Source organism: Chiloscyllium punctatum, chromosome 27 (assembly GCF_047496795.1).
Source record: "Chiloscyllium punctatum isolate Juve2018m chromosome 27, sChiPun1.3, whole genome shotgun sequence".
Classification (NCBI taxonomy): Eukaryota; Metazoa; Chordata; class Chondrichthyes; order Orectolobiformes; family Hemiscylliidae; genus Chiloscyllium; species Chiloscyllium punctatum.
The window spans coordinates 51170951-51197527 of record NC_092765.1 but is presented as its reverse complement, the minus strand read 5'-3'; the positions used below and the strand labels follow the sequence as shown (position 1 = coordinate 51197527).

Genomic DNA, 26577 nt, shown 5'->3' with positions numbered 1-26577 from the left:
GTCTGATGGTATTTTTTTAAAGTCGTGGTATAGTCCAGTTATTGTTTTTTTAACGGCTAAAATTTAAAGTTTTTTCTAAGCGCCTAGCGGACCCGGAAGCTGGTGTTGCGCTAGCTTACCTGGGAAGGTTTTTTTCTTATAAAAGCGCGCAGGCAAGGAACCCGAGGCACTACAGGGGTAGAGCCTCCCATCCGCCCTCCTCCTCTAACCTAATAATATGACCCGTTGTGATAAGCAGGTAAGTGCTGCATTTTGCTTGTTTGTTTCTTTAGATCTAGTTTGTAAAGTTTGCCTTTTAGAGGGATGGCAGCGAAGGCAGTGCAATGTTCCTCTTGCAACATGTATGAGGTGAGAGAAGCCATTAGCGTCCCTCCTGATTACACTTGCAAGAAGTGCACCCATCTCCAGCTCCTCCAAGACCGTGTTAGGGAACTGGAGCTGGAGTTGGATGAACTGCGGATCATTCGGGAGGCAGAGGTGGTCATAGATCAGAGCTTTAGAGAAGTAGTTACTCCGAAGGTTATAGAGAGATGGGTGACAGTGAGGGGGAGTGGGAGTAAGCAGCCAGTGCAGGGACCCCCTGCGGTCATTCCCCTCAAGAACAAGTATACCGTTTTGGATACTTGTGGGGGGGATGACTTACCAGGGGTAAGCAACGAGGTTCAGGCCTCTGGCATGGAGCTTGTCCCCGTTGCTCAAAAGGGAAGGGTGGAGAAAGGTAGAGCGATAGTTATTGGGGACTCAATAGTGAGGGGCATAGATAGGCGGTTTTGCGGGGGCGACAGAGACTCACGATTGGTATGTTGCCTCCCAGGTGCAAGGGTACGTGATGTCTCTGATCATGTTTTCTGGGTCCTTAAGGGGGAGGGGGAGCAACCCCAGATCGTGGTCCACGTTGGCACCAACGACATAGGTAGGAAGAGGGGTGAGGATGTTAGACAGGCTTTCAGGGAGCTAGGTTGGAAGCTCAGAGCTCGAACGAACAGAGTTGTTGTCTCTGGTTTGTTAGCCGTGCCACGTGATAGAGAGTCGAGGAATAGGGAGAGAGAAGAGTTAAATGCGTGGCTACAGGGATGGTGCAGGAGGGAAGGATTCCGGTTTCTGGACAACTGGGGTTCTTTCTGGGGAAGGTGGGACCTCTATAAACAGGATGGTCTACACCTGAACCTGAGGGGCACGAGTATCCTTGGGGGGAGGTTTGCTAGTGCTCTTTGGGAGGGTTTAAACTAACTCTGCAGGGGCATGGGAACCTGGACTGTAGCTTTAGGGTACAGGACCTTGAGTGTAGGGAGGTTAGGAACATGGCATCGATCTCGAATAAGGGTGCCTGAAAACAGGAAGGTGGCTTGAAGTGTGTATACTTCAATGCCAGAAGTATAAGAAATAAGGTAGGTGAGCTTGCAGCATGGGTTGGTACCTGGGACTTCGATGTTGTGGCCATTACAGAGACGTGGGTAGAACAGGGACAGGAATGGCTGTTGCAGGTTCCAGGGTTTAAATGTTTTAGTAGGGTCAGAGATGGGGGTAAAAGAGGGGGAGGTGTGGCATTGCTTGTCAAGGATAGTATTACAGCAGTAGAAAGGGTGATGGAGGAAGACTTGCCATCTGAGGTAGTTTGGGCGGAGGTTAGAAATAGGAAAGGTGAGGTCACCCTGTTAGGAGTTTTCTACAGGCCTCCTAATAGTCCGAGAGAAGTAGAGGAAAGTATTGCGAGGATGATTCAGGAGAAGAGTGAAAGTAGCAGAGTGGTTGTTATGGGGGACTTTAACTTCCCAGATATTGACTGGGAAAGCTATAGCTTGAGTTCGTTAGATGGGTCGATGTTTGTCCAATGTGTGCAGGAGGGTTTCCTGACACAATATGTAGACAGGCCAACAAGAGGTGAGGCTATACTGGATTTGGTTCTAGGTAATCAACCAGGCCAGGTGTTAGACTTGGAGGTAGGTGAGCACTTTGGGGGCAGTGACCACAACTCGGTGACTTTTACTCTAGTGATGGAGAGGGATAAGTGTGCACTGCAGGGGAACAGTTATAGCTGGGGGCAGGGAAATTATGATGCGGTGAGGCATGACTTAGGATGCGTGGATTGGAAAAATAGGCTTCAAGGGAAGAACACAAATGATATGTGGAGATTGTTCAAAGAACAGCTAATGGGTGTCCTTGATAAGTATGTACCAGTCAGGCAGGGAGTAAAGGGTCTTGTGAGGGAGCCATGGTTTAATAAGGAATTGGAATCCCTTGTGAAAGGGAAGAGGGCGGCCTATGTAAAGATGAGGCGTGAAGGTTCAGTTGGGGCGATTGAGAGTTATAAGGTAGCCAGGAAGGATCTAAAGAGAGAGCTAAGAGCAGCGAGAAGGGGACATGAAAAGTCCTTAGTTGGTAGGATTAGGGAAAACCCAAAGGCTTTCTATAGGTATGTCAGGAATAAAAGGATGACTAGGGTAGGTATCGGCCCAGTCAAGGATAGTAGTGGGAAGTTGTGTGTGGTGGCGGAGGAGATTGGTGAGACACTAAATCAATACTTTTTGTCAGTATTCACTCAGGAACGGGACACTGTTGCTGATGTGAATATTGAGTCACAAGTGATTAGAATGGATGGCCTTGAGGTACGTAGGGAAGAGGTCTGGGGAATACTGGAAAGGATGAAAATAGATAAGTCCCCTGGGCCTGATGGCATTTATCCTAGGATCCTCTGGGAAGCTAGGGAGGAGATAGCGGAGCCATTGGCCTTGATTTTTATGTCCTCGTTGTCTACGGGAATAGTGCCAGAAGACTGGAGGATAGCGAATGTGGTCCCCTTGTTCAAGAAGGGGAGCAGGGATAGCCCGAGTAACTATAGGCCAGTGAGTCTCACTTCTGTTGTGGGCAAAGTCTTAGAGAGAATTGTAAGGGATAGGATTTATGAACATCTGGATAGGAATAATGTGATCAAGGATAGTCAACATGGTTTTGTGAAGGGCAGGTCGTGCCTCACAAACCTTATTGAATTCTTTGAGAAGGTGACCAAGGAAGTGGACGAGGGTAAAGCAGTAGATGTGGTGTATATGGATTTTAGCAAGGCATTTGATAAGGTACCCCATGGCAGGCTAATGCAAAAACTACAGAGGTATGGCATTGAGGGTGCATTAGAGGTTTGGATTAGGAATTGGCTGGCTGGAAGGAGACAGAGGTAGTAGTTAATGGTATAGGTTCATCTTGGACCGCAGTTACTAGCGGTGTTCCACAAGGATCTGTTTTGGGACCATTGCTGTTTGTCATTTTTATAAATGACCTGGAGGAGGGGCTTGAAGGCTGGGTGAGCAGGTTTGCGGATGACACGAAAGTCGGTGGAGTTGTGGACAGCGAAGAAGGATGTGGCAGGTTACAGCGCGATATAGATAAGTTGCAGAGCTGGGCAGTAAGGTGGCAAATGGAATTCAATGTAGCTAAGTGTGAAGTCATTCACTTTGGTAGGAGTAACAAGAAGATGAATCACTGGGCTAATGGTAGACTACTTGGTAGTATGGATGAGCAGAGGGATCTTGGTGTCCCTGTACACAGATCTTTGAAAGTTGCCACCCAGGTAAATAGTGCTGTGAAGAAGGCATATGGTGTACTGGGCTTTATTGGTAGAGGAATTGAGTTCCGGAGTCCTGAGGTCATGTTGCAGTTGTATAAGACTCTGGTGCGGCCTCATCTGGAGTATTGTGTGCAGTTTTGGTCGTTATACTACAGGAAGGATGTGGAGGCATTGGAACGAGTGCAGAGGGGGTTTACCAGGATGTTGCCTGGCATGGTAGGAAGATCGTATGAGGAAAGGCTGAGGCACTTGGGGCTTTTCTCATTGGAGAAAAGATGGTTTAGGGGAAATTTTATAGAGGTGTACAAGATGATTAGGGGTTTAGATAGGGTTGACAGTGAGAACCTTTTTCCTCTAATGAAGTCAGCTGTTACTAGGGGACACAGCTTTAAATTAAGGGGTGGTAGGTATAGGACAGATGTTAGGGGTAGATTTTTTACTCAGCGGGTTGTGAGTTCATGGAATGCCCTGCCAGTAGCAGTGGTGGACTATCCCTCTTTATGGTCATTTAAGCGGGCATTGGACAAGCATATGGAGGTTATTGGGCTAGTGTAGGTTAGGTCGGCTTCGGTCGGCGCAACATCGAGGGCCGAAGGGCCTGTACTGCGCTGTATTTTTCTATGTTCGATGTTCTATGTTTCAGGTATTTATACGCTTGGTCTGTACTCTTGGCAGTAGGAGGGGAAATTGGGTTTTGGGATGGGTTGTTGCCCCCTTTAGACAGGGGGTGAGTTCCCCTATTCAGTGCCATTGGTGCTTTATATGTCAGTTTGTTTTTTTAATTTTTGTTGTATATAATCTTTGATAGCTTTGTCGGTTTGTTAAATGTAGTGGTTTTAGTTTATGCAGGTTTTATGTTTGATGGATCTTGTGACACTAAGGCTCGGAGATTTGTGGTTCGCGTTCCTCCTCTCTGGAATTTAAATGTTACTGCAGAAGGTTATGTCTAATGACTTGATTAAATGGTGTACCTGGAATATCAAGGGGGGGGGGGGGGGGGGGGGTCACTCACCAATTAAGAGGAAGAAAGAACTTTTGAGTCTTAGAAAGGAGAAGGTGGATATTGCTTTGTTACAGAAGACACACTTGGATGAAACTACAGCAGAATGGCTTTGTTCGGGTTTACTTTTCATCTTTTAATACCAGAAGGGTGTGGCTATATTGGTTAGGAGGAATCTCCCATTTAAGTTACTAGAGTGTGTTAAAGACACATATGGGAGGTTTGTATTCTCAAAGTCCTGATATACGGGGAAGAATATGGTATTTTAAATGTTTATTGCTAGAGTTTTGGTAGATGCATTCTCTAAACTGATCAGTCTCGAGATCAGGCATATTATTATAGGGGGAGATTTTAACTGTATCATGGATTCCACAGTAGACAGGTTGCCCAAAGGTCCCCTGATTCCTTCTGTACAAACTAAACAATTACGGTTCTGTGTGTGGAGTTAGGGTTGGTGGATGTCTAGAGGTGCCTCCACCCTATAGGCAGGGATTTTACTCTTTTTTTCCCCAATCTGCACAGATGTCACACCAGGATTGTTTTCTTTTTCTGACCACCCCCCGCCCCGTAGCAACCCTGAACTTGGTGGCATCTTGTACAATTGGTAATATTACCATCTCTGATCACGCTCAAGTGTACCTGTTGGTTAAGATCAAGGACATTACAGTGGGTTCGAAGCATTGGCGAATGGATCCCTTTATCTTCAAGGATAAGAAGTTTGTGGAGTATTTCTTGGAAATTTCGGGGGTTCCTAGACATTAACTCAGGCTCAATTAGTAGCCCATCCGTCCTTTGGGAAACTGCCAAAGCAAACCTATGCCGGGGGTTAGTTATTTCCTACTCTGCCAGTAGGAAGCAGCAGAAGGATGAGCAGCAACGTCTCCTTGAAACATGGTTGAAAGCAGCTGAGAAGGCTTTCTTTGACAGCCCCTCGTTGGCCAAGTTACAGAGGGTTACGGCGCTGCGGTCTGCATTGAATTCCGTGCTCACGCAGATGGCAAAGAAAAAGCTTAACTTTGCAAAGCAAAGGTTCTATGAGCATGGTGACAGGCAAGTACTTAGCATATCTCACCAGGAAAAAGAATGCCCCTCAAGCCATTATGGCAATTAAGGAAGGGTCTGGGAACCTAACATGTGAATCCAAAAAGATTAATGTGGCATTCCAGAGATTTTACTCGAAGTTATACCAATCTGAGGGTTGTAAGGAGGGGCAGGCCAAAATGGAGTAATTCTTTTAAGGATCTGAATCTCCCAGGCATGACCCCCGAACAAAAGTCTTTTCTCAATGTTTCCTTATCAGAGCAAGAGGTGCAGGAGGCTGTGAAGCAGCTTCAGAGAGGAAGCTGCTGGTTCTGATGGACTTCCCAGTGAATTCTATAAGGAATTTATAAACATATTGTCAGGCCCGATGCTGCAACATGTTTAATGACTCATACAGCAATGATTGTCTCCCACCATCTCTGACAAAGGCCAATATTTCTCTTATTCTTAAAAAGGGGAAGGTCCCAGAGGACTGTGCATTATACAGGCGCATTTCACTCTTAAATGTGGACTTTAATATCCTAAGACACTTACGTTAAGACTGAAGACTGTGTTACCTTCTACTGTTAAAGAGGACCAGACGGGCTTCATAAAGGACCGCAGATCCTCCAATAGGAGGCTGCGAAATGTAATTCAAGCATGTCATCAACAGTCAATACAGGAATTGGTGATTTCTCTAGATGCAGCGAAGGCATTTGACCTGGTTGAGTGGCCATACCTTTTCTATACACTAGAGTGGTTTGGCTCGGGCGAAGTCTTTATAAGATGGGTAAAGGTTCACTACAATGGCCCTTTCCCTGTGGTCATCATCAGTGGGGTACAATCAAGCAATTTTAACATTTTTAGGGGCAGCCAGCAGGGCTGTCCCCTTTCGCCACTGTTTTTTCACATTGGTGATTGAACCATTGGCAGAGGTCATTCGTAGGGATCCCAATATATCAGCTCCAGAAGTGGGGTCAAAATTACATAAGATTTCACTGTATATGGACAATGTCCTAATTTTTCATCAAATCCAGTAGGGTCCTTTTCATCTATCCTTTTCATCTTCCTTTTCATCTATGAGTGCTTCACCTGATAGATTGCATCAGTGCGCTTGGCACCTTTTCGGGGTATGAGATTAATTTTGCAAAATCAGAGGCTGTGCCTATAGGTAGTCTTATGAAGGTGCTTGGTCCTGAGGGTGAATATCGATTCCCATTTAAGCGGTCACAGGGGGGGTTTTGTGTATTTGGGCACATTCATTACTCCAGTTCCGGATTGGCTGTTCAAACCTAATTTTGTGCAATTATTTGACAAAATCAAACAAGACTTACAAAGATGGGAGGCACTTCTGGTCTCAGGGTTAGGTTAGATAGTTCTTAATAAGATGGATATCCTCCCACCTTTGTTATGCCCTATATGGATGATCATCCTGATTTTCAATAAGCAAACACTCAGGAGGCTGAACGGCTGGTTCAGCTCTTTTATTTGGCATCGTAAGTGGCTGCTCATTAAATTAGACCCTCTTTCAATATGGTTAGATATTGAAACCACCCAGGCAAGGTGCCCCCTTACTAGCTTGTTGTTTTTGGACAAAATGAGGACCATTAGGGATAACCCAATAGTTATCAATACTGCTAAAGCATGGAGGGCAATTCAGCAGAGGGAAGGCAATATTGGCTAAACATCTTCTTTTACACCTTTACTGGGTATGTCAAGCTTTCAACTGGGGATGATAGATTTAGAATTCAAACGTTGGGCAGTTTATTTGAGGGAGACACAATGATGTCCTTTGATCAGTTAACATATAAGTACGAGCAATCCAACAGGGACCTCTTTCATTTCTTTCAAGTTAGGGATTTTATTCTTAAAAACTACTCCACTTTTGACTGATCCCTACAAATCCAACAGAGAGGAGGGTGCTCAGTGTTAAGAGTACACTTTCTGTCAGCACTTTATATCATTAATTGGGGGGGGGGGGGGGGGGGTGCCCCCTCAGATGAGTTTGATCGACTCTGCAGGGTGTGGGAGAGAGAGAGAGAGAGATAGGCGTTGAGGTCTTCTCAGAGGCATGGGAAGATATTTGGGAAAACGCAACGAAGATATCAATTTGCAATAAGGCCCATGCTTTACAGTTGAAGATTCTCCACAGGGTCCACTTGGCTCTGGACCGTTTGTCAAAATTTAAACCAGGGTATCATCAACATGTCCCAAGTGCAAGGTCTGCACGAGCACTCTGATCCATTGTCTCTGGTCCTGTAGTAGGCTTCAAACATACTGGAGTGTAGTGGTGAGTGCAATGGAGAGGATTTTGAGTGTAAGGGTGGAGAAGGACCTGATCTCTCTTCTTCTTGGCCTGCCCAGTGTGTTCCCTGTAGATGCGCATAAGAAAAAACTTTTCACCACCTTCAATTTCTGCGCAAGAAAGAATAGCTTGCTAGTTTGGGTGTTCAAAACCCCTGGGCCTGTCGGGTTGGTGGAAGATTGTTATGGAGCATCTCCTCTTGGATTTTCTCACAAGTATGGTACACCACAAAACTGAGAATTTTTGTACGAGATGGCAGCCCTTTTTGGAATACCTGGACGTGAATTTATCTGCCACATTAATAAGGGTTTTTATATAACTGTAACGATTGTGCTTTATGAGTCCAATATCCAGGGAGAAGGAACTGCAAATGTATGGGTGTCTTGTTAGGCTGAGTTGAGTTATTTTTTATTTATATATATATATAAAAAACATTTTTTGTTGGTTATTATTTATTTAGTTAATAATTAGTTGGTTTTTAATTATATATTTTTCTATGTATATTTATACCTTTGTACACAAGGGCAGGTTGGGTTTTTGTCTTTTTTTTGTATTCTTTCTTTGTATTGTTTTGTATTTGTTGCAATACTTTTAATACATTTATAAGGGGGTTAGAGTTTTAGTTAGTAGTGTTATAGAGTCATAGAGATGTACAGAACAGACCCTTTCAGTCCAACTCATCCATGCCAACCAGATATCCTAAACTAATCTAGTCCCATTTGCCAGCACTTCCCTCATATCCGTCTAAACCCTTCCTATTCACATATCCATCCAGATGTCTTTTAAATGTTGTAACCTTCCCAAGCTCCACCACATCCTCGGGCAGCTCATTCCATATATACACCACCCTCTGCATGAAAAATGCTGTCCCTTAGTTCCCTTTTAAATTTTTCCCCTGTCACCCTAAACCTATGCCCTCTAGTTCTGGACTCCCCCACCCCAGGGAAAATACCTTGTCTATTTACCCTATCCATGCCCTCTCATGATTTTATAAACCTCTAAAAGGTCACCCCTCAGCCTCCAATACTCCAGGGAAAACAGCCTTAGCCTATTCAGCCTCTCCCTACAGCTCAAATCCTCCAACCCTGGCAACATCCTTGTAAATATTTTCTGAACTCTTTCAAGTTTCACAAAATCCTTCCTATAGCAAAGAGACCAGAACTGGACACTATATTCAAAAAGTGGCCTAACCAGTCTCCGAATAAACTGCAACATGACCTCCCACACCTGTACTCAATGCTCTGTCCATTAAAGGAAAGCATACCAAACATCTTCTTCACTGTTCTATCTACCTGCGACTCCACTTTCAAGGAGCTATGAACCTGCACTCCAAGGTCTCTTTGTTCAGCAACACTCCCCAGGACCACACCATTAAGTGTATAAATCCTGCCCTAATTTGTTTTTCCAAAATGCAACACCTCACATTTATCTAAATCAAACTCCATCTGCCACTCCTCAGCCATGACCCATCTGACCAAGATCACATTGCACTCTGAGGTAACCTTCTTTGCTGTCCACTACACCTCCAATTTTGGTGTCATCTGCAAACTTACTAACGATTCCTCCTTTGTTCACATCCAAATCATTTATTTAAATGACAAAAGCAGTGGACTCAGCACCGATCCTTGTGGCACAGGCCTCCAGTTTGAAAAGCAACCCTCCACCACCACCCTCTATCTTCCATCTTTGAGCCAGTTTTAGCCAGCGTTATATGTCTGTGGTTTAAAATCTTAGCTTGTAACTCAGGTAAACTTGGGTGCAATGCATACCCTAAAAATGAGCTAAAATATTTCGCATGAATCCAGGAATAGCAAAATTCAGTTTGGGACATGGTACCCCAGTAGGTCATAACAACATAATTTTCTAAATGATTTCTATCTGCGCTGGTACTGTTCTATGATATAACATAAAAATCCTATTGTTGATAAATGCCAGTTATCCTGGAAGCTATAACAGTATCTTCTTCCTGAAACAGTCTGCTGTTCACACTGTCTTCAAGCCTCCAAGTTGAACATGATCGATGTTTGCAAACATGTGAGACCCTCTAGGTGCATCACCTGGATAATGTAAGAATAATGGGCATATAATAAAATCTTTGTTGCCATCACAGCATCATGAAGCAGATCGCCAACATGTTAAAGCAATTAAATAAAACAAAGAACTGCAGATTTTGGAAATCTGAAACAGAAATTGCTGGAGAAACTCATCAGTTCAGTTTAGAAGAAATCATTGGATTTGAAATATTAACACTGCTTTCTCTCCACATATGCTGCCAGACCTGCTGAGCTTTTCTAGCGTTTTTTTTATTTTTGCTAAAGCCATGCTTCTGCTGTCTTGACCACTTATGAGAGAAGCCAGAATATGCCAGGGTGCATTCGAAGTTTTGCAGTAGTTTGTGCTTTCTCCACTAGTTATCCATCATGATCGCATAACCATTGCTAACAGCCATCCTGAGGCCAGTTAGGGGAAGCAGCAAACAGAAAGTGAAAAAATAAAGGAGGAAGAAACACAAGAAAGAAAGGACCCATCCAGGGTTCATTCATTCTAGTCAGGCAGAGAACACAGTTTTAAGATACAGCTTCCCTTTGAAAAACATTCCTTCATCACTCCAGTTCCATCATTGCCCTTCAATATGGAACATCCATTACAGTTGTGTGGAAAGCAATAGTAACATCACAGGTTGCACTTCATGTAAAATAACTGGATTAAGGCATGATGGGATTTGAGAAGGGACATTAGAAATGAACACACCATCATCCTCAGTGTTCTGATGCATTGGCCTCTGTTGCAGTTAGTTGCACAATGAGGCGTATCATGTCCTTTCTAGGGCTCAGGCTGTGCTGTCCCTGTTAAAATACTCTAGTTCTTTCTATTATGTGCAACTTTGTCCTGCAAGTGAGCAGGAAGAGCACCAGTGATTGTGACGTCCTATGTTTGATGATTACGGTTGAATGACTAGAGGCACATGGAAGAATCAAGAGGTAGGCATGAGGTTAACATCATTGTGTGTGAGAGGACTGGCCAACTTTCTCCTTTACAACTCAACACAGTTGAGGTCATTAATGCTGACTCCTTTACTGACAGACATCAGTTGATTCAGCACAGACTGGAAACCTCACAGTTCAGCTAACTCATTGAATATCTGCAAAACTATGTGAAGGCACAGATTGGGTTCCATATTTTTCACAGCATGATGCCTGAGATATATAGCTTCTGATTAAACAACTACATCCAAAACAGTCCAAGGAGCATCACTCTGCTAATTACCTAACCAATGTGAATGAAAACTTGCAGATTTCATATTCTTTTAAAATATCTAATTGGCATTTTTGATTTATTACTTAATTAGCATCTGAGTTTCACCGGATATACAGATTTAAAATTTCTAATTAAGACAGAGTCAGGCAGGAATCTTGTGCCAACGGTCTATGTGGGAGATTTCCCTTGTACAGCAGAAAGACACTTTTGGAGCCTATGCACTATTTACTCGTACTCCCTAAGCTGGTTTTACTATTGTCAGCAATATACTTAATACAGTTAATATTCCTTCCATGAACTTAGCATTTTGCTTATTGTTCATAAACACTGAATTGGTCAGGTGTCTGCAGTATTTAATGAGATTTTTTACAGATGATGATGGGGAATGAAAAGGTTGTCTCCAAGGCAGTTAACACAAAATGTGCACAAGGCAAAATAGAACATTTTACTCCCATCCTGTACAGTATGATTCTTGAGCATTTCCCTAACAGCTCTGGTACATGGTTGATATAAATGGGATAAAAAGGAACATTTCACTGACATCTGCACTGTACAGATTGTGTATCTCACTGTCAATACCAGTATACATACTGTCTGTAGTGAATGTGGATATCATTTCTGGATTAGAGACTTTAAAACTGAGCTCCAAAGGCTTCTGGTGCCCTTCTGAAGGAGGGATTCACTCTACTTCCACTCAGAAGACTCGTTCTTCAAACGTGTCAGATGTTGGGAGGTGGGGAGAGGAGGGGTGGATTCTAAACCTGACATTGTTTATAGAATGGACAAACCATCAGTAATTAACAGCTGTGCTCACTGAGCTCACATAATTTGACACTCAACACCGAGAAATACACATTCACTGTGTCTGAAATTAACTTTCTAGGATACAGGGAGATAACAGCGAGAGTAAACTTGCACGTAACAATGTAATGTCATTTGTTTCCTTCTAACCCCATCAAACATGAAAGAGTTAGCATTATTCCCTGCTTGTATCATAAAATCATTCCCAGGTACACAGAAATCACAGAGCTTCTTTACCAAGATGTGCAATGATACAGCAAATACATTATTGATAAAGATAGCACCTCCATGAACTCAATGTGGTGAGCCAGTGCCATAGTGTATTTTCAATGGCTATGAATCCAGAGTCCCAGGCTAATATTCCAGAACATTGGTCTGAATCCCACCACAGCAGATGGTAAAACCAAATTCAATAAATAAATCTGGAATTAAGAGCTCATCTACCAGTGAACAGGAAACTATTATGAATCATTGTAAAAAACAATCTGGTTCATTATCCTTTAGAGAAGGAGAATGTATCATACATATCTGGCCCATGTGTGACTGCAAATCTACAGCTATATGGTTGACTTAACAGCACTCTGAAATGATCAGGCTAGCCACTCAATTGAATATAACCATTACAAAGTCTGCAGAAGGAATGAAACTGGACAGTTCACCTGATATCAACCAAGGGTGCAGCACAGTCCAGTTGACTTTGCATAATCTTCCTTTCTAACATCTGCAGGCTTCTGTTAATCTTGGGAGAGTTGCCCCACAAACTAGTCAAGCAACAGCCTGTTATAGTCATTCTCACAGGATCACACCTAACAGGCAAGACGTGAGCTATTCCACTCACCAAAGCTGGGAATGGCTGTCTTGTTGACAGGGCAGGTCCATTAGAGATTGTGATACAGTAGCAGTCAGGAAGGAGTTGCCTTGGGAGTGCTCAACATTCACTATGGACCCCATGACATATCATGGCATCAGGTCAAATATGGGCAAAGAGGCCTCCTGCTAACTTTAACCAACAGTCCTTTCTCAGCTGATGAACCAGTTCTTCTCCATTTGAGGATGCACAAAGTGTGGCAAGGGTACAGAATATACTCTGGGTAGGGAATGTCCGTGTCCATCAAGCAGCTCTTACTGAAAAATAACCTGCTAAATGATGCTCAATTTGGGTTCCTGTAGAGACCCCAACTGTGGCACAAAGGAACTTACGAAACTAAAGTCAATAGGAATCGAAGGAAAACTATCCCCGGTTGGAGTCATACCAGGCGTAAAGGAAGATATTTGTGTTTCTTGCAGATAAATCAACTTAGCTCAGGAATTCTCTGCTGAAGTTCCTCAGAGTAGTGTCCAAGGCTCAACCATCTTCAGCTGTTTCATTTCCTTTACTGTAAGGTTAAAAATGAGAATATTTGCTGATGATTGCATATGTTTGTGACCATTCATGACTCCTCAGGTACTCACGCAGTCCGTGTCCATGTGCAGTAAGACCTAATTTGGAGATGCCGGTGTTGGACTGGGGTGTACAAAGTTAAAAATCACACAACACCAGGTTATAGTCCAACAGGTTTAATTGGAAGCACATTAGCTTTCAGAGCGACGCTCCTTCATCAGGTGATTGTGGAGGGCTCGATCGTAACACAAAATTTATAGCAAAAATTTGCAGTGTGATGTAACTGAAATTATACATTGAAAAATTGATTGTCTGTTAAGCCTTTCATCTGTTAGAATACAGTGATAGTTTCACTTCTTTCATGTGTAAATCACAAAACCAAGTTCTCCCAAGACGTTGCTTAAATTGATATAAATAACATCCACTGCTCTGCCTTAATCAATTTCTTCATCATTTGAAAAGCTGTGGGATGGCACGGTGGCTCAGTGGTTAACACTGCTGCCTCACAGCACCACAGACGCGAGTTTAATTCCAGCCACAGGCAACTGTGCAGTTTGCACATTCTCCCTGTGTCTGCATCTGGTTTCCTCCCACAGTCCAAAAAATACGTGCAGGTTAGGTGAATTGGCAATGCTAAAATGTGCATTAGTCAAGGGTAAATATAGGGTAATAGGGAGGGTATGAATCTGGGTGGACTGCACTTCGGAGGGTCAGTGTGGACTTGTTGGGCCGAAGGGCCTGTTTCCACACTCTCGAGATTCTATGATTATTCTTTCCCAACACAAATGTTAAATTGAATTATCTATAACTGTTTTTTTTTCTTTACTACTTTTTGAAAAATGTTGTAACATTTTCAATTCTCCAATCCTTTGGGTACCACCCCTGAGTTTCATGATCAGTATTTGCACAATATCACAAACACCTGATCAAGAAGCTAATGCTTCCAAATAAATCTGTTGGACTATAACCTGGTATTGTGTGATTTTTAACTTTGTCCACCGCAGGAGGAAGTGAGGACTGCAGATGCTGGAGATCAGAGCTGAAAAATGTGTTGCTGGAAAAGCGCAGCAGGTCAGGCAGCATCCAAGGAGCAGAAGAATCGACGTTTCCTGAAGAAGGGCTCATGCCCGAAACGTCGATTCTCCTGCTCCTTGGATGCTGCCTGACCTGCTGTGCTTTTCCAGCATCACATTTTTCAGCATTGTCCACCACAGTCCAACACTGGCTCCTCCACATCATTCAATATCTTTGGATGCATCACAACTGATTCTAGAACCTTATCAATTTTAAGTACTAACAGCCCTCTAATCCCTCCTCTTTATCAATGTTAAACCCTTCAAGTGGCTGAACTACATCCTTTTTCACCATGACTTGCACAGCATCTTTATCCATAGAAAAGATAGATAGAAAATATTCACTTACTACCTCACCGCTGTTTCCACATACAAATCTCCTCTAGATATCTAACTGCCTGCTATCTCTTCTCTCACTACCCTTTTAGTATTAATGTCTCTGTAGTCACTTTAGGATTTAGTTTTATCTTAGCTGTCACTCTCTTCTCATACTCTTACATTCCTTCTCTTGTGTGCTTTTCAATTACCATCAGTACCAGGCTATATCAATATTCTGCTGAATCTCAGTGCAATTTTCCAGCTTCATTTTAATCACAATTTCTTTTGTCAGTTAGGGAGTTTTGAACTTATTGCCCTAAATTTTCCCTTTGTGGGAATATGCTTCTTTGACTGCACTTGAACAATCTTTTCTTTAAAGGTTCCCTATGGGTCAGTTACTGCTTTACCTGTTAATCTTTGATTCCAAATTATTTTAGCCAAATCTATTGTTACTGCATTGAAGTTGGTTATTTTCATGTCATTTATCCCTACACTTGATTGCCCCGTGTCCTTTTCAAACACCAACCGAAACCTTATGATACAATGATGTATGTCCCCTCAACCTTCTCCTGTGAACACTTGATTCACTTGGCCCACTTCATTCCAGAGAACTAGGTCCAGAAACAAGTTGTTGTTGAAAATTCTTCAGCAGCCAATGAGAAAACTGCTAGCTGGCTATTTGGGTCCAGTTTTTTTTTACAGAAAGTTAACTTAATTACCGCAAGCAATTAGGAAAGCAAATTATATGTTAGACTTTGTTACATGAATGGATTGGAATATAAAAGTAAAAAGAGTTCTTCGTGCAATTATATCAGGCAAAAGAATATTTCTGCGGTTTTGCTCTCTTTAACTAAAGGACATAAATACTAGCAATCTCTTGCCCGAGAGGAAGCACAATGAATGTTCATGAGACTGGCTTCTGGAATAACTTTTCATCTTCTGTGGAGAGACTGAGTAGATGAAAATGGTAATCTAATTTGAAACACAAAACAATGTTAAGGGTTTTTCAAATGCTGGTATAAACATGTGAAATATTTTATACAGAGCTGTTCATCTAATCAGAAGCCACTTCTCTCACTGCACAGGTTGGGTTTCTGTGTCAAACACCTACGGAAGCCAGAAAGTGAGTGAGGAATATGTGAGCGGTTATGGGGGAAGAATGAGGGATGGGTGGCTGAGTGAGGAAGGGAGGGAGTGACTGAGTGACAGCAAGTGTGGAGGAGAGGAACAAATGGAGATGGGAAGACTGAGATATAAGGGAGATTGACTGAAGAGGGAATATTGGAGGAGTGATTGATTGAAATGGGGGCAGCAAAGGATGGGAGAAAGGAAGAAGGAGGCAAGAATGATGGATGGAAGGAGTGGAGAGTGAAGGGTGGAGGGAGGCAGGAATGAAGGATTAAGGAGAGAGTGAAAGGTGGAGAAAGTGTAGAGTGGAGGATGAGGAGAGTGAAGATTGGAGGGAGGAGAAGTGAAGATTGGAGGGAGGGGGAGTAAAGAGTGAAAGGAGGGCAAGTGATGGGCAGATATTTATGGATAGTGAGATAGTGCAGGAGAGACAGTGCGATAGAGAGGAAGAGAGAGAAAGTGAGAACATGTGGAAGGGATGGAGTCAGAAAGGAAGGAGGATTGGCACACTATTGTGCGTAAAGAGGTGTAGCATTGAGAATATGTAGGAACAGAGACCAAGTAAGCCAGACACACACTCAATGTCCTCTTTCACACACTACTCCCCACTAAAACCACCAGAAAGTAGCTTGGGAGAGTAGAATGATCCAGGCTGACAGGTAACCTGGTTCTCATTCCCATTTTCATATGAATTCCACCAAGACCTTCTTAGGATGTTTGCCACTAGAGGCTAAAGCAAGGTCAGTGTTTCTTAAACCCTTAGCTTGTTCTCAGTCATCTCTCATTCACCAGTGATCAAGACTGGAGACCTCGTCTGTCTCGCTTTAATTCTGTTTCTTACTGAAAAGACAAAGAAGGTTTTATTTTTCAGCTCTGCTGCTTGCCACTTTTTTAACACTTATTTTAAATAATTATTCATTTATTTAAATGATCAATTATTGATTTGGAATTTTTTTTTAAAAAAAGTGTTCCTATTGTACCAACCCTTATTTCAATGAAATTTGTTCATGAGCCCCTCCAAATCTGAGAAAAAGTGAACAAGTAGGCCCAACTGTGAAAACATAGGGAAAAGCAAAGAAGAAAGAACAATACAGCTCTGCCACATTTCGGCCTTCCGAGCCTGCGTCAACATATGTAGCCCTTCCAACAAAACTGCCTTCACTGACAGATTCAGTGACCCTCAGTTCCCTTCCGATGCATATATTTATCCAGGTGTTTCTTGAATGCTGTTATTATGTTTGCTTCCACTAGCTCCTCTGGCAATGTGTTCCAGGTGCTCACCACACTTTGTGAGAAAAACCTGCTTCGTACATCTCATTTAACCTTCCCGCTTGCACTGCAAATCCCTAGTAATTGACCCCTCAATCCTGGGAAAAAGCCTCATACTTTCCACTCTATCATGCTATTCACTATCTTACAAAATTCTATTAGGTCATCCCTCAACTTCCTGCATCCCACTCAAAACAAATCCAGTCTATCCAACCTTTCTTCATAACCCAAATTCCCCATACCAGGCAACATCCTGGTAAACTTTTTCTGTACCCTCTTCAAAGGATTCACATCCCTCTGGTAGTGTGGTTACCAGAGCTGGACTCAATATTCCAAGTGTGGCTTAACTAAAATTCAAGGAATTATGAACCTGCACTCCAAGGTCTCCTTTTTAAAGACACTCTCCAGGACCTTACCATTAAGTGAATAAGTCCTGTCCTGATTTGCCTTTCCAAAATGCAGCCTCTCACATTTATCTAAATTAAACTGCATCTGCCATCCCTCGGCCCATTGATCTGATCAAGATCCAGTGGTGTTCTGATTACACTATACAGCCAATTTTGGTGTCAACTGCAAACTTACTAACTATGCCTACTATAGTAACATCTAAATCATTTATATAAATGATGAAAAGCAGTGGACCCAGCACCAACCCTTGTGGCACTCCACTGGTCACAGGCCTCCAATCTGAAAAGCAACCCTCCACCATCACTACCTTTGAGCCAGTTCTGTATCCAAATGGCTAGTTCTTGGGAACACTGTTTCTAAACTGCGAACCTTTAAAGCATTATTGGTTATAATAACATGACTCTTTAGTTTATATTAGTTTAAATGGTGCTGTTATTACGTGATTTTCTAATGACATGGGATTGCATGAGAACAGAACTATCATGTTTTAGCAAACTGACTGTCTGTAAATCACAAACAGCAGAGGTCCCAGCACTGATCCCTGTGGAACGTTACTAGTCACAGGCCTCCGTTCCAAAAAGCACTCTTTCACCATTACACTCTGTCTCCTATGATTAAGCAAGTTCTGTATCCATCTTGCCAATTAACCACTGATACCATGTGACTTCACCTTTTGTATTAGTCTGCCATGAGGGACATTGTCAAAAGCTTTACTGAAGTCCATGTAGATAATATCAATCTCTTTTCCCTCAATCATCTTTGTCACCTCTTCAAAACATTTGATCAAGTTAATGAGGCACGACCTCCTCTGCACAAAACCATGCTGTCTATCACTAATAAGTCCATTTTTTTTCAAAATGTGTACAGACCTTGTCCCTGAGAATCTTTTCCAATAATTTCCCTATCATCGATGTGAGGCTTACAGGCCTGTAATTTCCAGGATTATTCCTGCTACCCTTCTGAAACAATGGGACAACCTTTGCTATTCCCTAGTCCTCTGGGAGCTCACCTGTGGCCAAAGAGGATACAAAGACAATGCTCCAGAAATTTGTTCCCTTGCCTCCCTCCATATTCTGGGAGAGATCCCATCAAGACCCTGGAACTTATCTACCCTAATACTTTTTAAGACACATAACACCTCTTCCGTTTTAATAACATTTTGATTTAGAAACTCAACACTCCCTTCCCTGAGATCATCCTCCACCAGTTCCTTCTCTTTAGTGAATACCAATGCAAAATATTTGTTTAGGGCCTCACCTCCCTCTTCTGACTCGGCATATAGATTCCCTCCTTTGTCCTAGAGTAGGCCAACCCATTCCCTGGCTACCCTCTTGCCACCTATAGAAATGTGATCATAACGCAGACTCAGACTCCACAGATAGGAAAGGAATGATAGAATCCCTACAGTGTGGAAACAGGCCATTCGGCCCAACAAGACAACATTGTCCCTCCAAAGAGTATCCACCCAAACTCATTCCCCTGCTCTATTATCCTGTATTTATCCCTGACTAATACACCTAACCTACACATCCCTGAATGCTATGGGCAATTTAGCATGACCAATTCACCTAACCTGCACATCTTTGGATTGAGAGAGGAAACTGGAACACCTGGAAGAAACCCACGCAGACACAGGGAGAATGTGCAAACTCCATGCAGACAGTCCCCAAGGCTGGAATTGAACCCAGATCTGTGGTGTTATGAGGCAGCAGTGCTAACCACTGAGCCACCATGCCATCCCAGTTACCACCTCTCTATACCTGCTATCCACAACACTCTTTGCCTCATGAGCACTCTACAGTTTCCCCAGATGTTGCTTTAACTCAGAAACTTGGGCTTCCAGGAGCTGCAGCTGGAGACACGTCTCACACACATGCACATCCCAGGCACTGGAAATATGCCCGGCTTCTCACAGGGAGCAAGAGGAGCAGACTACAATTTGGAGCTCCTGTCATGTCATACCCTTGTAAGTTAATTAATCCTTATAACGTTGAAACTTCTGGTGCTCTTTGCTCCGATAACAATTTCTCAAAACTTACCTGTTACTCACTAACAACAGTTTCCAGAAGCAGTTTACACTCGCTCTCCTTCCTCTCATGCCGTTCTGTTTCCTCTAAATCTTGCCTCTCCCTTTTTTTTGTTCAGAGGAGGGAGGAGGCCAATGTTAGATTCTAAGAAAATATTTCTCTTGGCTTGTAATTCAGAACAAGGGGTCACAGTCACAAAACAGGCCATTCAAGACTGAGATGAGAGGAATTTTTTACGCTCAAAGCTTGAAGAGATTTTGGAATTCTCTACCCTAGAGAATTGTAAATGCTGAGATATTGTGTGCATTCAAGACAAAGGCCAACAGCGTTTTGGAAACTGAACTAATTGAAGGACTTGGGAGAGGATGGAGTTGAAGTAGAAAATCAGTTATCAGCATGTTGATTGGTGGTGTAGCCTTAAAGGGCTAAATGGCATTCTCCGATGACTATTTCATATGTTCTTATGGCCTTACCTTGGTCCCATTTCTCACGGTCTCCAGGGTCCTGCTGTTATATGACTCACTACTACATTTGCATCATCCAACAGATCATTGGGGCAGGTGATCTGCATCATCTGTGACCAGATTAGACTATTACTTGCACAATCTACTGATCTTAAATATTGTTTCAGCCGTTCCACTTTAAATCAAATATGTTGAGTTACAAAATTGTATTGAATGTAAATTAGCTAGTTACATTTATGTACAGTTAAACTTTTCCCACCGTTTCTCTTACCAGAATAAAGAGTCCAGAATTTGCCACATCCTGGTGCGCAGGTATGGTGGAAAACACTGACAGGACGAGACAACTGAAGACAAGCAGGAATCTGTTGGAGACAAACAGAATGTAATTAAATTAAGCAAATGTGATAGGAGATATAGCAGATATTCTGGAGTTATTGATCACACTCTTCCAGTGTTTTTATCTCAACATCCTAGAGTGTCAAATTGTTCCCAAATTCAATCATCCATACTCCAGAAAAAATAAACTGATTAACAAACAAGTGTTAGAATATTGTACTAACCTGACATTGCTGGAGTATAATCATCAGTGACTGTCTATTATGTAAGGCATCTCTGGAGGGTGTTTTTAAATTAAGATTACTTTTAGATTACTCTGGAGTAACCTCTGGAGGGTATTTCTTAATAATTTGTTAATTTATAATACTTTGCTGAAGTCATAGAGATATACAGTATAGAAACAGACTCAATCAGTCCGACCCATCCATGCCGACCAGATATTCTAGATAAATCTGGTCCCCATTTGCCAGCATTTGGCCTTTCTTTTCATGTACCCATCCAGATGCCTTTTAAATGTTCTAATTGTAGCAGCCTCCACCACTTCCTCCAGCAGCTCATTCCACACACACACCATCCTCTGCATGAACAAGTTGCCCCTAAGGTCCTTTTAAATCTTTCCCCTCTCATCATAAACCTACGCCCTCTAGTTTTGACTTCCCCACCTCAGGGAAAACAGCCCCAGCCTATTCAGCCTCTCCCTCTAGCTGAAACTCTTCAACCCTGGCAATATCCTTGTAAATTGATCATAGTTTCATTACCACCAATACTAGGCTTTAATTTCAATTTTTTGTTATTTGAACTTATATCTCGCCAGATGACTTGGTAAGATTCAAACCCACATCCCGTGTCACAGGCCTGGGTTGTAGATTACAGCACTGGTCCAGTTACATTGCTACTTCAGCACCATCTTTTCTTCCCCACACTCAGTACCCACTACAGTGATAAAGTATTTACCTGATTACTCTACAACTGAAAAAGTGCTAAGTTACAATTGCTCATGATTACTACATAATCTATTCAGCACTACAAAACATATATGGGGCTTAGTTATTTCAGTTGATTGGCAGTTGGCTTGTGTTGCAGACTGATGCCAGTGTGTGTTCATTCCTGCACTGGATGAGGTTCCCATAAAGGACTCTCCAACTCATCCTCTCCCCTTGCCTGAGACATGGTGACCTCAGGTTAAACTAGTTGTCTCTCTTTAATAAGAGAGCAGCCCTATGGCCCTTGGGAACTATGATGACTTTGCATCTATTAATGATGACTGTACAACAAATATAATCTATAATACAAATGGTGGTCATTATTATATAATGAACACAGTATACAATTGTCCAGGTTGAAACGTGTGGGGCTGGAAAAGTGCAGTAGGTCAAGCAGCATCCGAGGAGCAGGAGAGTCGATAGTTTGGGCATAAGCCCTTCATCAGGAATATGGAGGGGAAAGGGGAATGAGAGATAATTACGCAGGTGCGGGCGGGGCTGAAGGAGGGTAGCTAGGATGGCAACAGGTGGATGCAGATGGGAGGTAATTGTGATGGGTCAGTGGGGAGGGTGGAGTGAATAGGTGAGAAAGAAGATGGACAGGTCTGATAGGTCAGGATGGCAGTACCAAGTTGGAGGGTTGGGTCTGGGATGAGGTGGGAATAGGGAAGATTTGGAAACTGGTGAAGTTGATGTTGATGCTGTGTGGTTGTAGGCTCCTGAGGCGGAAGATGAGGTATTCTTCCTCCAGTTGACGGGTGGCTTTGGTTTGGCGGTGGAGGAGGACCAAAACTTGTCTGTCTTTGAGGGAGTGAGAGGGTTGTTTGGTGCATGCATCCCAGAGATGTTCCCTGAACCACTCCATCAGTTGGTGTTCTGTCATCCTGATGTGGAGGAGACCACATCGAGGGCAATAGACTCAATAGATGAAGTGGGTGGATGTGCAGGAAAATCTCCACTGGATTTGAAAAGATCCTCTAGGGCCTTGGGCAGAGGTGAGGGCACAGGCTTTACACCTCTTGTGATAGCAAAGGAAGGTGCTGCATGTGGACGGTGGGTTGTTGAGGGTGTGGACCCAACGAGAGAGTCGCGGAGGGAATGGTCTCTGCAGAACGCAGGTAGGAGTGTAGAGGTCTGGCTGAAGGTGGCAGACATGGCAAAGGATAATGTGCTGTATCATGGGGTGGAAGGTGAGGACCAGAGGGGGTTTCTATTCTTGCGGAGGTTAGAGTGGTGGGAGTTGACCCATTCCCCTACATTTACCCCTTCACCTAACACTACAGGCAATTTAGCATGGCCAATTCACCTAACCTGCACATTTTTGGACTATGGGAAGAAACCGGAGCACCCGGAGGAAACCCATGCAGACACAAGGAGAATGTACAAATTCCACACAAACAGTTGCCTGAGGCAGGAATTAAACCCGGGTGTCTGCCGCTGTGAGGCAGCAGTGCTAACTACTGCGTCCATTGCCAACATGCCACCCATGAGGCAGCTGCTTTGATGGCGAGGTTGGGATTGGAGCGGTGGGATTGGAAGGCTGCACATTGCGAGGTTGGAGTGGGTGAGAGGGGTGGACAGGTTGAGGCGGTAGCAAGGACCTGACCAGGACAACTGCTACCTCCAACAGGAGCTGACCGAGTGCAATTATCAGAAACAATTGTAGCACATAATCATAAAATCATACAATGCAGAAGAGGCCCTCCAGCTTATTGAGTTTGTATGGCTAAAATATACTAAATCTACACTACACGTGATCAACAATATCCTCCAACACAATCCTGATAGTAAGAGATGGGATCAGTGCATTAGTAAGGGAGGATCTCAGATTAGAAGAACAACCCATGAAACCTGTTGGGTGGAGCTATAAATCAGCAAGGGACAGCAAATACTGACTGAGGTTATTTGTAGGCCACCAAATAGTAGTGGTAGATTCAACAATTCAAAAATGGTCAGTCAGCCAGGGATACCAATGGAGATTCAGGATTGTACAGGTAAAAAGTAAAGGCTTAAAATGTTGCCAGAAATAGCAGTAAACCTGAAGATCAAGATGTTTTAAAGAATACAGCTAAGGAGGACAAGAAACTGGTAAGGAATAGAAGAATAGAATATCAATGCAACCTAGCAAATAAACATAAAAAAAATACTTTTTAAAAAAATTCACTCATGGGATATGCATCCATTTCTGTCCATCCCTAGTTAAAGAGTCATAGAGATATACAGCACGGAAACAGACCCTTTGGTCCAACTTGTCCATGCCGACCAGATATCTTAACCTAATCTAGTCCCATTTACCAGCACTTGGCCCACATCCCTCCAAACCTTTCCTATTCATACACCCATCCAAATGCCTTTTAAATGCTGTAATTGTATCAGCCACCAGCACTTTCTCTGGCAACTCATTCATACATGCACCAGCCTCATGTGAAAAATGATGCCCTTCGGTCCCTTTTATATCTTTTCCCTCTCACCCTAAACCTATCCCATCTAGTTCTGGACACCCCCACCCCAAGGAAATGACCTTGTCTATCCATGCCCCTCATGATTTTATAAACCTCGATAAGGTCACTCCTCAGCTTCCAACGCTCCAGGGAAAACAGCCCCAGCCTATTCAGCCTCGTCCTATAGCTCAAATCCTCCAACCCTGGCTACATTCTTGGACATTTTTTCTTAAACCTTTCAAGTTTCACAATATCCTTTCAATAGGAAGGAGACCAGAATTGCACACAATATTCCAAAAGTGGCCTAGCCAATGTCCTGTACAGCTGCAACATGATCTCCCAACTCCTATACTCAATGCTCTGATTACTAAAGAAAAGCATACCAAATGCCTTCTTCACTATCCTATCTACCTGTGACTTCACTTTTGAGGAGCTATGAACCTGCACTCCAAGGTCTCTTTGTTCAACAACACTCCCCAGGACCTTACCATTAAATGTATATGTCCTGCAAAGATTTGCTTTTCCACAATGCAGCACCTCGCATCTATCTAAATCAATCTCCATCTGCCACTTCTCAACCAACTGGCCCATCTGATAAAACTCCGTTGTACTCTGTCAACAACACCTCCAATTTCGGTGCCATCTGCAAACTTACTAACTATACCTCCTACGTTCACATCCAAATCACTTATATAAATGACAAAAAGTAGTGGACCCAGCACCAATCCTTGTGGCACTCCACTGGTCACAGGCCTCCAGACTCAAAAACAACCCTCCACCACCACCCTCTGTCTTTCACCTTTGAGTCAGTTCTGTATCCAAATGGCTATTTCTCCCTGTATTCCAATGAGATCTAATCTTGCTAACTAGTCTCCCATGGGGAACCTTTTCAAACGTCTTACTGAAGTCCATATAGATCACATCTACCACTCTGCCCTCATCAATCCCCTTTGTTAATTCTTCAAAAAACTCACTCAAGTTTGTGAGACATGATTTCCCACGCACAAAGTCTTGCTGACTATCCCTAAACAGTCCTTGCCTTTCCAAATACATGCAAATCCTGTCCGTCAGGATTCACTCTAACAACTTGCCCACCACCGATGTCAGGCTCACCGGTCAATAATCTTTGAGAAGTGATGGTGAGCTGCCTTCTTGAACTGCTACAATCCTTGTGCTGTAAATAGACCCACAATGCCCTTTGAGAGGGAATTTCAGGATTTGACTAACAACACTGACATTTCCAAGTCAGGATGGTGAGTGGTTTTGATGGAACTTTGCAGGTGTTGACGTTGCCATGTATCTGCTGTCCTTGTCCTTCTAGATGGTAATGGTTGTGGGTTTGGGGTTGGATGTCTAAGGATCTCTTGTGCATGTTGTAAAAAGTATATACTGCTGCTATAGTTTAATGGCTGAATGCTTGTGGGTGCATTGCCAATCAAGCAGGCTGGTTTGTTCTGGATGGTGTCAAGCTTCTTGTTGTCACAGCTACATCCATCCAAATAAGTAGAGCTTTCCATCACAGTCCTGACTTGTGCCTTGTGAATGGTGGACAGGCTTTAGAGATTCTGCAAGTAAGTTACTTGCTGCAGTAATCCTAGCATTCAACCTGCTCTTGTAGCCACTATATTTATAGGGTGACTCGAGTTCCATTTCTGATCAATGGTAACCCCCAAGATGTTGATAGTGAGTGATTCAGTTACAACAATGTCATTGCGTATCAAGGGGCAGTGGTTAGATTTGTACTCAGATGATTGTCGGTCCTTGGAATTATCTACATTAGAGGGCTGTGAAAGTTCAGTCCTTGCATATGTTCAAGGTAGAGATTGAAAGATTTCTAATTACCAGAACATTCAGGCTTATAAGGATGAGTGGGTAAAAGGCATTGAAGTGTTTGATCAGCCATAATTATATTGAATGGCAGAGCAGACTTGACAGGCTCCTGTTGCGATGTGCCTAACTTGATGATTGGCTGAGCATAACAACAGGTAGTAAATATTATGAGTGCCAAGTACCTCAATACATTTGCCTAAACTGCTTGAAACAAGCCGGGACCTCTAAAGGGATGGCGGATTATGGCTGGAGCAAATGTTGGAAGTGACACCAACCTGAGAAAATTTGAAGAATCGTGCAATGTTGCAGACAGCAGGCTTTTGGAGACAGAACACTGAAGGACATGCATTTTACAACATGTAGGAGTCCAAAATAATTCTCAAAATAAGCCCACTCCACCATTCAATAAGATCATGACTGTCTGTTTATGTTCCGAATTTCACATTCCAATCCACTCTCAAAAATGTTTGATTCCCACGAGAAGAATTTATCTATCTCTATTGTGAAAATATCTAATGACACCTCCCTCCCTGTACCTCCCTTTTGAGGCAGAGTTCCAAAGCACAGCTCTCAGAGAAGAAAGTTCTCCTCACTTCGGTCTTAAATGGGCAACCTTTAATTTTAAAACAGTGTCCCCTTGTTCCGGACTTACCAAAAAAAAACATCAATTCCACATCCAACTTATTAAGACCAACCAATATAGTCATAGAGCATGGAAACAGACCCTTTGGTCCAATCCATCCATGCCGACCAGATATCCAAACCCAATCTAGTCCCACCTGCCAGCACCAAGCCCATATCCCTCCAAACCCTTCCTATTCTATGCCCATCCAAATGCCTCTTAAATGTTGCAATTGTACTAGCCTCCACCACTTCCTCTGGCAGCTCATTCCATACACCTACCACCCTCTGTGTGAAAAAGTTGCTGCTTAGGTCTCTTTTATATCTTTCCCCTCTCACCCTAAACCTATGCCCT

General features: G+C 43.0%; 1 protein-coding gene across 1 annotated transcript in view; it reads right to left on the bottom strand.

Moving 5' to 3' along the window:
* LOC140453267 (potassium voltage-gated channel subfamily KQT member 4-like) overlaps nucleotides 1–26577 on the bottom strand; it is a gene marked incomplete at its 5' end in the record, with an annotated part of 635590 nt that overhangs the window by 217445 nt on the left and 391568 nt on the right. The window contains one exon of the mRNA XM_072547825.1: nucleotides 20283–20373. Coding sequence (XP_072403926.1) covers nucleotides 20283–20373 — 91 coding nt within the window. The remainder of the gene's footprint in view (nucleotides 1–20282; nucleotides 20374–26577) is intronic.